Here is a 13,871-nt window from a genome sequence, read left to right on the forward strand (position 1 = left end):
TCTCATCTCTTTTGTATTTTTGGTCGTCCTGAAAAGGACGTTTGGTTTTGGTTTTGATGTGCAATAATTCGTAGTTTAAGCCTTCTTTTCGGTCTTCTTAGGCAACAGAACCGCTTGGATGTTAGGCAACACACCGCCCTGGGCAATAGTGACGCCCGAAAGAAGTTTATTCAACTCCTCATCGTTGCGGATGGCCAATTGCAGATGGCGAGGGATAATTCTGGTCTTCTTGTTGTCGCGCGCTGCATTACCAGCCAACTCCAAAACTTCAGCGGCCAAATATTCCATAACGGCCGCCAAGTAAACTGGAGCACCGGCACCAACACGCTCGGCATAGTTGCCCTTGCGAAGAAGCCGATGAATACGACCAACGGGAAACTGTAGGCCAGCACGGTTTGAACGCGACTTTGCCTTTCCCTTCACTTTTCCACCTTTACCACGACCAGACATTATATTTATTTTATCTTTTTACACTTTTACACTCAAACAAGAATCGAATCGAATGCTCAAAACTCGAAACAATGTCTACTTATACTTTTCTACCTGCCTACTTTTTCAGCTAAATGGGGTGAGTTCTGCTGTGCGCAAACATGAAAACGTTGTTCGAAAAATCCTACAAATTTTAACCGAACTGTCAGTTATGTCAGAAATCTGGAAAGTGAGTAACAGTGAACTTCAGTGAATACAATAAAGTTTTAATAATGCCGCCTAAGACAAGTGGAAAGGCAGCCAAAAAGGCCGGCAAGGCCCAAAAGAATATTACCAAGAATGATAAGAAGAAGAAGCGCAAGAGGAAGGAAAGTTATGCCATCTACATTTACAAAGTGCTTAAGCAGGTCCATCCTGATACTGGAATCTCGTCGAAAGCAATGAGCATCATGAACAGCTTTGTGAACGACATTTTTGAGCGTATTGCTGCTGAGGCCTCTCGTTTGGCACACTACAACAAACGTTCAACGATTACCAGTCGGGAAATCCAAACTGCAGTCCGTCTTCTGTTGCCCGGAGAGTTGGCCAAGCACGCTGTCAGTGAAGGCACCAAAGCAGTAACCAAGTACACTAGCTCCAAGTAAATCTTAGCTTGATGTATGCAGAAACATCCAAAAGCAAAAGGCCCTTTTCAGGGCCACAAATCTCTTTTCAAAGAATTTTAAATATTTCAATGTGATAAAATGTACAGAAGCCCAACAAGAACGAACGAACAACTATCACATCTATCTCAAAACAGTGTTTTTTTTTTTTTCGTAAAGAACAATATTCTTCAGAAATCTTCTGATCTAACCAGGACAAACAACTATCAAATTTATCTCACAAAATCTGCTTGTGTTTTTATCGTAAAGAGAAGAACGAACATCGAATATAATCTAGTCATTTTTGTTGTCTATTCCTTCCTTCTTTTATTATACCCTGAACCCATTGAAACTGGGAAATCAGGGTATAATGGTTTTGTTTTATATTGACCTAGTTACGTTTATGAAAGTATTTTTTTCTCTTGGAAATATGTAATAGTAGTCCTGAAAAGGACTTTGATTAATTGCAAATTTCATAGTTTTGAAATTCGTTTATACCCTGGCGAGTAATTTCGAAGTGAAATTACTTCTTTGTTGCGGACGCAGCAGCTTTTGCCTTTGGCTTCTTTGCAGCTACTTTTTTCGGTGATGCTGCCGAAACAACCTTTTTAGGCTTAGCACTTGTAGTTTTAGGTTTCGGAGTCTTTGGCTTTGCTGCGCTTGACTTTGCCGCCTTTGCTGTTGTGGGCTTTGCTTTAATGGTTCCTACTTTCTTTGCATCTTTTGCCTTCGCTTTGTCCGCTTTCTTTTTGTCGGTACTCTTTTTGGTCACCACAGCCTTCGACAACTTCTTATCAGCAGCACCCTTTACTTTTTTGGTGGCAGATATACTCTTCTTTTTGGCTGCTGCCGATGCAGTTACCTTCTTAGTTTTCTTCTCTATGGAGGATGCCTTTGGCTTGGGCTCCTTTTTGGACGATGCAGACAGCTTAAATGAACCAGATGCACCCTTCCCTTTTGTTTGGATCAACTTTCCACTCGCAACTGAATTCTTCAGGTACTTCTTAATGAATGGAGCTAGTTTCTGGGCATCGCACTTGTAAGTGGCACTGATATATTTTTTAATAGCCAAGAGGGATGAGCCTCCACGTTCCTTCAGATTTTTTATCGATGCATCCACCATCTGCTGAGTTGGTGGGTGTGTTGGAGGGGCCGCTGTTTTCTTTGCCTTAGATGCGGATGCAGATGCAGGCTTTTTAGTGGCCACCTTCTTCTCAGCTGGGGCTGTTTGTGGAGTCACAGGGGACGCGGATACAGCAACTGCGGAATCAGACATCTTGTATTATTCACTTCTTTACTTTTCACTTTATAATAAACAAAACGAAACGTGTTACTTTTTGTTTCATTCGAAAATACCATGAAATTTGGTCACCCGTTTGGATGAGAATCGAGGAGGAAGGCTGAACGAGAATGTTTGTGCCATTGAATATACGATACGCAAGAGTTTACAATGACCATTTTATTGACTTGTCTTTCTGAACAGTTTAAATTTGATATCCGCACTAAATACGTTTTTAATTTTATTCTTAAATGTTTGAAAAATTCATAAAGTTAGTTTTTACTTACATTTTTATTATTTCATGATTTTTAATTGCCCCTCAAAGTTGAACTTTGTATGAATGCAAAATAAGTTATCTTGGAAAAACCATGTTTTTAATTAGATAATAATAAAAATGTGAATATATAAATTCAAAAGATATTAATTTATTAATTTGTTAATTAAATGCAACTATTAATATAAGCATACCCTATAGATTTATACATTAAATTTGATTTCAACTAAACCATTTGCCGTTAAAAACTGTCATGCTTTTGATCCAACGCAATACAAAAATCTTTCGGAATAATAATATCTAATAATAAAAATGTTTATATATCAATTTCAAAGATAATAATTCATTCATTTGTTAATTAAATGTAACTATTAATATAAGCATACTCTATAGATTTATATATTAAATATCATTTCAACTAAACCAATAGCCGTTTTAAACCAAAGCAAAGCATAAATCGTTCAGAAAAATAAAATCTTCCTTTTAACATTAATAATATATTAATAAATATAAATTACAAAATTAGAATTTATTAACTTCAAACATATAATCATTTCATGCCATCATATTCAAAATAACATTTCAGATACATTTATTTAGCGCAAATAAATACATCAGCGTTAAGACACAAGGCACAAAAAAGAAAATATATACATATGTAGATAAATTCTTACTTGTATTCAATCAGAAATAAGTTTATCTTAATTGAAAAGCAATTGGCTAACCACTGTAAATATATAATTTACACTAAGCGTTTTATAATAAAAATGCAATTTTAAAAAATCAAAAAGCTATATTGTGCTATTTAAAGACAAAACAATAATAATAAATAAAATACTTTCCTTAGATGTATAGTATTTTTCAGTAATTTTCTAGATTTGTCTTTAATATATATATATTGTATTATAAGAGACCTACAATTTATAGTTTGAGATCAAATGAAACTTGAAAAAAGTTTGAACGAAAATAGGAATCTCCTTGTTAGAAATATTGTGGTCCTGAAAAGGACCGATTTGTTGGATGTTTGCTTGCAATAAATACAAGACAGAATAGCGAAGCAATTTAAGCGCGCTCGCCACGGATACGTCTGGCCAGCTGAATGTCCTTGGGCATGATCGTGACGCGTTTGGCATGAATGGCGCACAAATTTGTATCTTCGAATAGGCCAACCAAGTAGGCTTCGCTAGCTTCCTGTAAAGCCATTACAGCTGAGCTCTGGAAACGAAGGTCAGTCTTGAAGTCCTGAGCAATTTCACGGACTAAACGCTGGAACGGCAACTTGCGAATAAGCAATTCTGTGCTCTTCTGGTAACGACGAATTTCACGCAGGGCAACTGTACCAGGGCGATAGCGATGAGGTTTTTTCACACCGCCAGTAGCTGGTGCACTTTTACGTGCTGCCTTAGTAGCCAACTGCTTACGAGGAGCCTTGCCTCCAGTTGATTTGCGAGCGGTCTGCTTTGTACGAGCCATTTCCCTTCCTTCGGTTCACAATTGTATCTTTCACTGTCACACTTTCAAAATGAATGATCGGCGAAATCCAGATACCGTGCTTATATAGAAAACTGGTGGTGCGTTAGAAAGAGATCGATATATTCGTACTCGCGCTCTTGCTATGCTATGCTATGCTCTGCTCTGCTCTACTGTACTGTTGTAGACGTTGCAAGGGTAGTGTGTGAGCGAGATGCAAGGATTTATGTGCTCTCTCAAGTTTTCACATATCTCGGTATAAATAGGAGTGGTTCTGCGTTACACACATCAGTCTATTGCTGACATTCGTGAAGTGCTCTAATATAAATATATAGAAAAAAGTGAAAAATGACTGGTCGTGGTAAAGGTGGCAAAGGTTTGGGTAAAGGAGGTGCAAAGCGTCATCGCAAAGTGTTGCGTGATAATATCCAGGGTATCACGAAGCCAGCTATCCGTCGTTTAGCTCGTCGTGGTGGCGTGAAGCGAATCTCTGGACTAATCTATGAAGAAACCCGTGGCGTTCTTAAGGTCTTTTTGGAAAATGTTATTCGCGATGCTGTCACATACACTGAACATGCCAAGAGGAAGACAGTCACAGCCATGGATGTTGTCTATGCATTGAAGAGGCAAGGTCGTACACTGTACGGCTTTGGCGGTTAGGAAAAGACGTACAAAACGTACAACAAGCAACTTATTTTCACAACAATCGGTCCTTTTCAGGACCACCAATATATTTCCTTAAAAGAGCTATAAAATATGAAATTCAATAACTATTCGATTTTCGTTAATGAACTTGCGAAATATATTAAAACAGACGAACAATGATGTCTGGATACAAAATCCAACCAAGATGTATTAGCACAAAAACAAATATTTTATGCATTCAAAGAATACACAAAATTTGTAATTTACAGACCAGCAGTATTTAAACTTTTCGACATATTTCTGCCTGTAAAACATGAATCACTATAAATGAAGAAAGGACTGTACTTTTGTACCGCGTCACGATGCCTGCATATTTTGAATCTATATTTGAGTTTACTTATGTTTTTATATTTATTTACACTAAAACATGAAAAATCTCATCTCTTTTGTATTTTTGGTCGTCCTGAAAAGGACGTTTGGTTTTGGTTTTGATGTGCAATAATTCGTAGTTTAAGCCTTCTTTTCGGTCTTCTTAGGCAACAGAACCGCTTGGATGTTAGGCAACACACCGCCCTGGGCAATAGTGACGCCCGAAAGAAGTTTATTCAACTCCTCATCGTTGCGGATGGCCAATTGCAGATGGCGAGGGATAATTCTGGTCTTCTTGTTGTCGCGCGCTGCATTACCAGCCAACTCCAAAACTTCAGCGGCCAAATATTCCATAACGGCCGCCAAGTAAACTGGAGCACCGGCACCAACACGCTCGGCATAGTTGCCCTTGCGAAGAAGCCGATGAATACGACCAACGGGAAACTGTAGGCCAGCACGGTTTGAACGCGACTTTGCCTTTCCCTTCACTTTTCCACCTTTACCGCGACCAGACATTATATTTATTCTATCTTTTTACACTTTTACACTCAAACAAGAATCGAATCGAATGCCCAAAACTCGAAACAATGTCTACTTATACTTTTCTACCTGCCTACTTTTTCAGCTAAATGGGGTGAGTTCTGCTGTGCGCAAACATGAAAACGTTGTTCGAAAAATCCTACAAATTTTAACCGAACTGTCAGTTATGTCAGAAATCTGGAAAGTGAGTAACAGTGAACTTCAGTGAATACAATAAAGTTTTAATAATGCCGCCTAAGACAAGTGGAAAGGCAGCCAAAAAGGCCGGCAAGGCCCAAAAGAATATTACCAAGAATGATAAGAAGAAGAAGCGCAAGAGGAAGGAAAGTTATGCCATCTACATTTACAAAGTGCTTAAGCAGGTCCATCCTGATACTGGAATCTCGTCGAAAGCAATGAGCATCATGAACAGCTTTGTGAACGACATTTTTGAGCGTATTGCTGCTGAGGCCTCTCGTTTGGCACACTACAACAAACGTTCAACGATTACCAGTCGGGAAATCCAAACTGCAGTCCGTCTTCTGTTGCCCGGAGAGTTGGCCAAGCACGCTGTCAGTGAAGGCACCAAAGCAGTAACCAAGTACACTAGCTCCAAGTAAATCTTAGCTTGATGTATGCAGAAACATCCAAAAGCAAAAGGCCCTTTTCAGGGCCACAAATCTCTTTTCAAAGAATTTTAAATATTTCAATGTGATAAAATGTACAGAAGCCCAACAAGAACGAACGAACAACTATCACATCTATCTCAAAACAGTGTTTTTTTTTTTTTCGTAAAGAACAATATTCTTCAGAAATCTTCTGATCTAACCAGGACAAACAACTATCAAATTTATCTCACAAAATCTGCTTGTGTTTTTATCGTAAAGAGAAGAACGAACATCGAATATAATCTAGTCATTTTTGTTGTCTATTCCTTCCTTCTTTTATTATACCCTGAACCCATTGAAACTGGGAAATCAGGGTATAATGGTTTTGTTTTATATTGACCTAGTTACGTTTATGAAAGTATTTTTTTCTCTTGGAAATATGTAATAGTAGTCCTGAAAAGGACTTTGATTAATTGCAAATTTCATAGTTTTGAAATTCGTTTATACCCTGGCGAGTAATTTCGAAGTGAAATTACTTCTTTGTTGCGGACGCAGCAGCTTTTGCCTTTGGCTTCTTTGCAGCTACTTTTTTCGGTGATGCTGCCGAAACAACCTTTTTAGGCTTAGCACTTGTAGTTTTAGGTTTCGGAGTCTTTGGCTTTGCTGCGCTTGACTTTGCCGCCTTTGCTGTTGTGGGCTTTGCTTTAATGGTTCCTACTTTCTTTGCATCTTTTGCCTTCGCTTTGTCCGCTTTCTTTTTGTCGGTACTCTTTTTGGTCACCACAGCCTTCGACAACTTCTTATCAGCAGCACCCTTTACTTTTTTGGTGGCAGATATACTCTTCTTTTTGGCTGCTGCCGATGCAGTTACCTTCTTAGTTTTCTTCTCTATGGAGGATGCCTTTGGCTTGGGCTCCTTTTTGGACGATGCAGACAGCTTAAATGAACCAGATGCACCCTTCCCTTTTGTTTGGATCAACTTTCCACTCGCAACTGAATTCTTCAGGTACTTCTTAATGAATGGAGCTAGTTTCTGGGCATCGCACTTGTAAGTGGCACTGATATATTTTTTAATAGCCAAGAGGGATGAGCCTCCACGTTCCTTCAGATTTTTTATCGATGCATCCACCATCTGCTGAGTTGGTGGGTGTGTTGGAGGGGCCGCTGTTTTCTTTGCCTTAGATGCGGATGCGGATGCAGATGCAGGCTTTTTAGTGGCCACCTTCTTCTCAGCTGGGACTGTTTGTGGAGTCACAGGGGACGCGGATACAGCAACTGCGGAATCAGACATCTTGTATTATTCACTTCTTTACTTTTCACTTTATAATAAACAAAACGAAACGTGTTACTTTTTGTTTCATTCGAAAATACCATGAAATTTGGTCACCCGTTTGGATGAGAATCGAGGAGGAAGGCTGAACGAGAATGTTTGTGCCATTGAATATACGATACGCAAGAGTTTACAATGACCATTTTATTGACTTGTCTTTCTGAACAGTTTAAATTTGATATCCGCACTAAATACGTTTTTAATTTTATTCTTAAATGTTTGAAAAATTCATAAAGTTAGTTTTTACTTACATTTTTATTATTTCATGATTTTTAATTGCCCCTCAAAGTTGAACTTTGTATGAATGCAAAATAAGTTATCTTGGAAAAACCATGTTTTTAATTAGATAATAATAAAAATGTGAATATAAAAATTCAAAAGATATTAATTTATTAATTTTTTAATTAAATGCAACTATTAATATAAGCATACCCTATGGATTTATACATTAAATTTGATTTCAACTAAACCATTTGCCGTTAAAAACTGTCATGCTTTTGATCCAACGCAATACAAAAATCTTTCGGAATAATAATATCTAATAATAAAAATGTTTATATATCAATTTCAAAGATAATAATTCATTCATTTGTTAATTAAATGTAACTATTAATATAAGCATACTCTATAGATTTATATATTAAATATCATTTCAACTAAACCAATAGCCGTTTTAAACCAAAGCAAAGCATAAATCGTTCAGAAAAATAAAATCTTCCTTTTAACATTAATAATATATTAATAAATATAAATTACAAAATTAGAATTTACTAACTTCAAACATATAATCATTTCATACCATCATATTCAAAATAACATTTCAGATACATTTATTTAGCGCAAATAAATACATCAGCGTTAAGACACAAGACACAAAAAAGAAAATATATATGTAGATCAATTCTTACTTGTATTCAATCAGAAATAAGTTTATCTGAATTGAAAAGCAATTGGCTAACCACTGTACATATATATTATATACACTAAGCGTTTTATAATAAAAATGCAATTTTAAAAAATCAAAAAGCTATATTGTGCTATTTAAAGACAAAACAATAATAATAAATAAAATACTTTCTTTAGATGTATAGTATTTTTTAGTAATTTTCTAGATTTGTCTTTAATATGTATAAATTGTATTATAAGAGACCTACAATTTATAGTTTGAGATCAAATGAAACTTGAAAAAAGTTTGAACGAAAATAGGAATCTCCTTGTTAGAAATATTGTGGTCCTGAAAAGGACCGATTTGTTGGATGTTTGCTTGCAATAAATACAAGACAGAATAGCGAAGCAATTTAAGCGCGCTCGCCACGGATACGTCTGGCCAGCTGAATGTCCTTGGGCATGATCGTGACGCGTTTGGCATGAATGGCGCACAAATTTGTATCTTCGAATAGGCCAACCAAGTAGGCTTCGCTAGCTTCCTGTAAAGCCATTACAGCTGAGCTCTGGAAACGAAGGTCAGTCTTGAAGTCCTGAGCAATTTCACGGACCAAACGCTGGAACGGCAACTTGCGAATAAGCAATTCTGTGCTCTTCTGGTAACGACGAATTTCACGCAGGGCAACTGTACCAGGGCGATAGCGATGAGGTTTTTTCACACCACCAGTAGCTGGTGCACTTTTACGTGCTGCCTTAGTAGCCAACTGCTTACGAGGAGCCTTGCCTCCAGTTGATTTGCGAGCGGTCTGCTTAGTACGAGCCATTTTCCTTCCTTCGGTTCACAATTGTATCTTTCACTGTCACACTTCCAAAATGAATGATCGGCGAAGCCCAGTTACCGTGCTTATATAGAAAACTGGTGGTGCGTTAGAAAGAGATCGATATATTCGTACTCGCGCTCTTGCTATGCTATGCTCTGCTCTGCTCTACTGTACTGTTGTAGATGTTGCACGGGTAGTGTGTGAGCGAGATGCAAGGATTTATGTGCTCTCTCAAGTTTTCACATATCTCGGTATAAATAGGAGTGGTTCTGCGTTACACACATCAGTCTATTGCTGACATTCGTGAAGTGCTCTAATATAAATATATAGAAAAAAGTGAAAAATGACTGGTCGTGGTAAAGGTGGCAAAGGTTTGGGTAAAGGAGGTGCAAAGCGTCATCGCAAAGTGTTGCGTGATAATATCCAGGGTATCACGAAGCCAGCTATCCGTCGTTTAGCTCGTCGTGGTGGCGTGAAGCGAATCTCTGGACTAATCTATGAAGAAACCCGTGGCGTTCTTAAGGTCTTCTTGGAAAATGTTATTCGCGATGCTGTCACATACACTGAACATGCCAAGAGGAAGACAGTCACAGCCATGGATGTTGTCTATGCATTGAAGAGGCAAGGTCGTACACTGTACGGCTTTGGCGGTTAGGAAAAGACGTACAAAACGTACAACAAGCAACTTATTTTCACAATAATCGGTCCTTTTCAGGACCACCAATATATTTCCTTAAAAGAGCTATAAAATATGAAATTCAATAACTATTCGATTTTCGTTAATGAACTTGCTACTGAAAATAGTGTAACTGCGAAATATATTAGAGCAGACAAACAATGTCTGTATACAAAATATGAAGTTCAATGACATGACACATTTCTGTACGTTTATGAAAGAATTTGTTTCTCTTCGAAGTATGTAATAGTAGTCCTGAAAAGGGCTTTGATTAATTGCAGTTTGTAATTTACAGACCAGCAATTTTTCAACTTTTCGACACATTTCTGCCTGATTCTGATTCAGCTTGAAAGTGTAACAGTGAAAGATACAATTGTGAAAATGGCTCGTACAAAGCAGACCGCTCGGAAGTCAATTGTTTGAAAATAAATGTGCAGTGTATCTATCAAGTCAGTGCCAGTGTAAAGGACTGAAAGTGTAGTGCAAAATCAGTTGCTAATTTGTGTACTTGTGACATGGACACATAAAAAATAAAAAGTTAAAATTAGCAACAAGTGCGCAAAAATAAATAGGCCGTTGCTACGAGTCGAACGCAATGTTCAACAAGTGCCTTGCCAAAAAACAAAAAACGGAACCTAAAAATACAACACACTGAAAACAAAAAATGGAGAATCATAGGAAACACAGCCGCTGCTCATCCGAGTCACCTCTAAGCTTCGATGAGTATACAGACGACGAATACGAAGCCCTGGCATCAACCTCAAAGATGATGTGGATAAACAAAGAGGATTTTAGCAAAATAATGGAAGAGCTCGCCTACCTAAGGGAGAAAATAGCAGGAGCAACTCCCGTCCAGATTCCAAAAAAACAAAAAACAACAACAGATACGCAAAAACAAACAAACCCGCTTCACTCCACAGCCGCCATACAGACGCTGAGTGGGAATAGATTTGCTCCGTTAGCAGAGCAAGAGGAAGACAAAAACGAAGACAACATTGAGACAAACAACCTGCATGAGATAAACACAAACGAGGACAAAGACTTCCCAGCGCTGGACGCAAAAATGGGAAAACCCCCAAAAAAGGCCAGGAAGCAAAAACAAGCGGGACCACTTAAAACAACAGACACCATGGAGGTTGATAATGACGACACACACAAGAAAAACAAAAAACTTCCTGCGATAACAATATACAACACACCAGCCAAGGAACTGACGGGTATGTTGCAACAGCACATAAAAAAAAGAAAATTATAAACTAAATATAATAAATAAAAACATAACGCACATAAACGTATACAATCTTGAGGACTTTGCGAACGTTAAAACGCTACTAGTAGCAAACAAAAAGAACTTCTTTTCCTACACTCCTAATGACCTGAAGCCATATAACGTTTTAATAAAAAAATTACCCCATGAGAGCTTCACAGAAGCGGAGGTTAAGTCTGCCCTAGAAGAAGCAGTCCCAGATCTTCATATAATTGCTATAAAACCTTTCAAACAAAGTTTCTGGCTGGTCCAGCTTACCAAAACCCCAAACTTAAAAACCATCTTCCACATAAAGACCCTATTAAACTGTAAAGTTATAATCGAGCCCCTAAAAATAAAAAATAAAACACACCAGTGCCACAACTGTCAAAGATTCGGACACGTTGCTAGCAACTGCAAAATGCCCTTCCGCTGCATAAAATGCACAAAAACCCATAACCCGGGAGACTGTAACATCATCAAAGATGATGTAAAAAGCCAAGTCGAGTGTGTGAACTGTAAAGGCCAGCACACGGCAAACGCAAAAATCTGCCCAGTCCGACTTTCATTCTTAGAACGAAAGAAAAATAAGCAAACTCCCAAAGTCATTGTAAATGTGACCAAGCCCACAAGTAACATAAGGGAAGGTGTTCAATTTGCGTCGCTTTTTAAAGCCTCACATACCCAAACTAAAATAAACCCACTCCCAAAAAATATTACTGTAACCAACCCAAAACTTAGAGAACATCTGACAAAAAAGCTTAACCCCAAACCCTCAACCTTCACTCTCGAAGGATTAAATAAAGACTCTTCCGAAATCTTCGGCAAGGACATCTTTGAGTGCATACAATAATTAAAACAATAATTAAAAAGTACCCCCTAGGCCAAACACAAAATGATATGGAAGCTAGGAAGATTAAGCAAGCGTTAAATTTAGAGTTCCTTATCCAAATAGCTCAATAATGGTTAACATAAAAATCATTTTTCAAAATGTCAATTCTATTGTGTCTCTACACAAGAGACACGAATTGAACACCTTTTTAAACAAACATAGGCCAGACATAATGCTTATTGCAGAGCACCGTCTCAGCAAAAAGCACTATACAAATCTCAATAACTAACAATTCGTTGAAATGAACGTGCAACGCACTCAGAACAAGCCCAATTCCGAGAACTGTGGCTCAGCAGTCGCCATTTGCACAAAAAATGGCATGAAATTCGAGACCATCTCGTTTCCTCAATTAAAATACATTGAGGCTATAGCTATAAAAATACCCTATAGAAGCACAAACAGAGGCACACAGCACTTAATTGCAGTATCCCTATATAAACGTCCACACCACCCGCTTCTTATCACTGATCTCAACAAAATAAAAGAGACAATAAGTTTAGCGAGTGGGAAGATAGTAATTGGTTGCGACTTAAATGCCAAGCACCCAAGCTGGAACGAACCATACTTCAACCCGACCCACCTAAACACTCACGGGTCCAAACTCCTAAAATGGCTCGAAAGGCAACCCGACCTAATACTCCACCCATCAAATAAACCTAGCAGAGTACATAGCAATAGCAAATCTTCGATAGACTTTTTCATATGCTCTACAGACCTACAAATAGAATCCTATAACATATGCCATATAATAGACGACTTCCCCTCAGACCATTTCGGGGTTAAACTAAACATTCAGCTAGTCCGGCACTGCTTGATAAACAATGAACCCGTAATTGTGCAAAACTTCAATAAAATCAACACGCTAATCTGGAATAGAATTCTACTTCAAAATCTAAACCCAATTCCAGCACAAACCAATCTAAATCACTCTGAAATAGATAACAGTATAAATAACCTAAATGCAGCACTAGGTGCAGCTAGACTCACCAAATGCCATCCCAAAAATAACAATATCCCCCACCAAACCCAACAATAGAATTGAACTTACTGCAGAATGTCTTAACCTTATAAAAAGCAAAAAAGTCATTCGAAGATACCAATTACGTAGAGAAATAAAAAGGCTTACTACGCAAATCAATAATCATATACACGACAGCAACCTAAGGCACATAGAATGTAAACTTAGGCATATCAACCCCCGCAACATTAGCTTGAAAACACTGAAAGGTATAAGCCCACAAGAAAAATAAAAAGAATCCCTAAATAAAGACATCCACTTAACAACGGATGAGCAAAGCAAAATAGATATTGTTGTTCCCCCCATTCTGAAAACCAACTTCAATAAATTAAATGCACTTGCATGGTCGTTTGAGCAAATTCACAAACAAAATGACAACATGTCAAGCAATAGCCCCCTCCTCAGACAGCATTCCGAATACGTGAACAGGGAAGCCACAAACCTAATCGAATCACCCCTGAGTGCGAACCATATCGTAACATTCGATCACACACGCAGTGCAGAAGGTTACTGGGAAGGCTCTGAAGAACTTGGCTTTACAAATGCCAAGCAACTTCTTGAATGGGTAAAACAGAAAAATAGCAAAAAAAACCGTAGGTCCTGATGGTAGCAGTAATTTTCTACTTAAACACTGCAATATGTTAGTAATTAAACATATTGCAATACTGTTCAACCACTGCTACAATATCGGCTACTTTCCTACTGCTTGGAAACGCAGCAGAGTAATGCCGATCCCTAAACCAAAACAAAACCACCAAAGCCAAAGGGT

At 37.9% G+C, this 13,871-nt stretch overlaps 8 protein-coding genes and 2 pseudogenes across 8 annotated transcripts; 4 read left to right on the forward strand and 6 right to left on the reverse strand.

Annotated features, from left to right (window-relative positions):
• Nucleotides 1-28: 28 nt before the first annotated feature.
• On the reverse strand, nt 29-486 carry LOC149091881 (histone H2A). Its single transcript, XM_089258268.1, has one exon. The coding sequence runs from the start codon at nt 448-450 to the stop codon at nt 76-78; it is 375 nt and encodes a 124-aa protein (XP_089114394.1). The 5' UTR covers nt 451-486; the 3' UTR covers nt 29-75.
• A 181-nt stretch (nt 487-667) lies between these two features.
• Nucleotides 668-1,124, forward strand: LOC149091882 (histone H2B). Its single transcript, XM_089258451.1, has one exon. It carries the CDS (start codon nt 702-704, stop codon nt 1,071-1,073), a length of 372 nt encoding a protein of 123 aa, XP_089114577.1. The 5' UTR covers nt 668-701; the 3' UTR covers nt 1,074-1,124.
• A 390-nt stretch (nt 1,125-1,514) lies between these two features.
• Nucleotides 1,515-2,431, reverse strand: LOC149091883 (histone H1 pseudogene; annotated as a pseudogene).
• A 1,191-nt stretch (nt 2,432-3,622) lies between these two features.
• LOC149091884 (histone H3) lies at nt 3,623-4,124 on the reverse strand. The gene has a single exon (XM_089258353.1). It carries the CDS (start codon nt 4,094-4,096, stop codon nt 3,686-3,688), a length of 411 nt encoding a protein of 136 aa, XP_089114479.1. The 5' UTR covers nt 4,097-4,124; the 3' UTR covers nt 3,623-3,685.
• A 250-nt stretch (nt 4,125-4,374) lies between these two features.
• Nucleotides 4,375-4,822, forward strand: LOC149091885 (histone H4). The gene has a single exon (XM_089258313.1). The coding sequence runs from the start codon at nt 4,442-4,444 to the stop codon at nt 4,751-4,753; it is 312 nt and encodes a 103-aa protein (XP_089114439.1). The 5' UTR covers nt 4,375-4,441; the 3' UTR covers nt 4,754-4,822.
• A 360-nt stretch (nt 4,823-5,182) lies between these two features.
• Nucleotides 5,183-5,647, reverse strand: LOC149091886 (histone H2A). The gene has a single exon (XM_089258271.1). It carries the CDS (start codon nt 5,621-5,623, stop codon nt 5,249-5,251), a length of 375 nt encoding a protein of 124 aa, XP_089114397.1. The 5' UTR covers nt 5,624-5,647; the 3' UTR covers nt 5,183-5,248.
• Nucleotides 5,648-5,840: 193 nt separating this feature from the next.
• On the forward strand, nt 5,841-6,297 carry LOC149091887 (histone H2B). Its single transcript, XM_089258452.1, has one exon. The coding sequence runs from the start codon at nt 5,875-5,877 to the stop codon at nt 6,244-6,246; it is 372 nt and encodes a 123-aa protein (XP_089114578.1). The 5' UTR covers nt 5,841-5,874; the 3' UTR covers nt 6,247-6,297.
• Nucleotides 6,298-6,687: 390 nt separating this feature from the next.
• Nucleotides 6,688-7,612, reverse strand: LOC149091888 (histone H1 pseudogene; annotated as a pseudogene).
• A 1,184-nt stretch (nt 7,613-8,796) lies between these two features.
• LOC149091889 (histone H3) lies at nt 8,797-9,278 on the reverse strand. The gene has a single exon (XM_089257791.1). The coding sequence runs from the start codon at nt 9,271-9,273 to the stop codon at nt 8,863-8,865; it is 411 nt and encodes a 136-aa protein (XP_089113917.1). The 5' UTR covers nt 9,274-9,278; the 3' UTR covers nt 8,797-8,862.
• Nucleotides 9,279-9,543: 265 nt separating this feature from the next.
• On the forward strand, nt 9,544-9,971 carry LOC149091890 (histone H4). The gene has a single exon (XM_089257569.1). It carries the CDS (start codon nt 9,614-9,616, stop codon nt 9,923-9,925), a length of 312 nt encoding a protein of 103 aa, XP_089113695.1. The 5' UTR covers nt 9,544-9,613; the 3' UTR covers nt 9,926-9,971.
• Nucleotides 9,972-13,871: the final 3,900 nt, after the last annotated feature.

This window comes from Drosophila navojoa, chromosome 3, assembly GCF_054131105.1.
Source record: "Drosophila navojoa isolate 15081-1374.11 chromosome 3, UAZ_NAV_1.0, whole genome shotgun sequence".
Classification (NCBI taxonomy): Eukaryota; Metazoa; Arthropoda; class Insecta; order Diptera; family Drosophilidae; genus Drosophila; species Drosophila navojoa.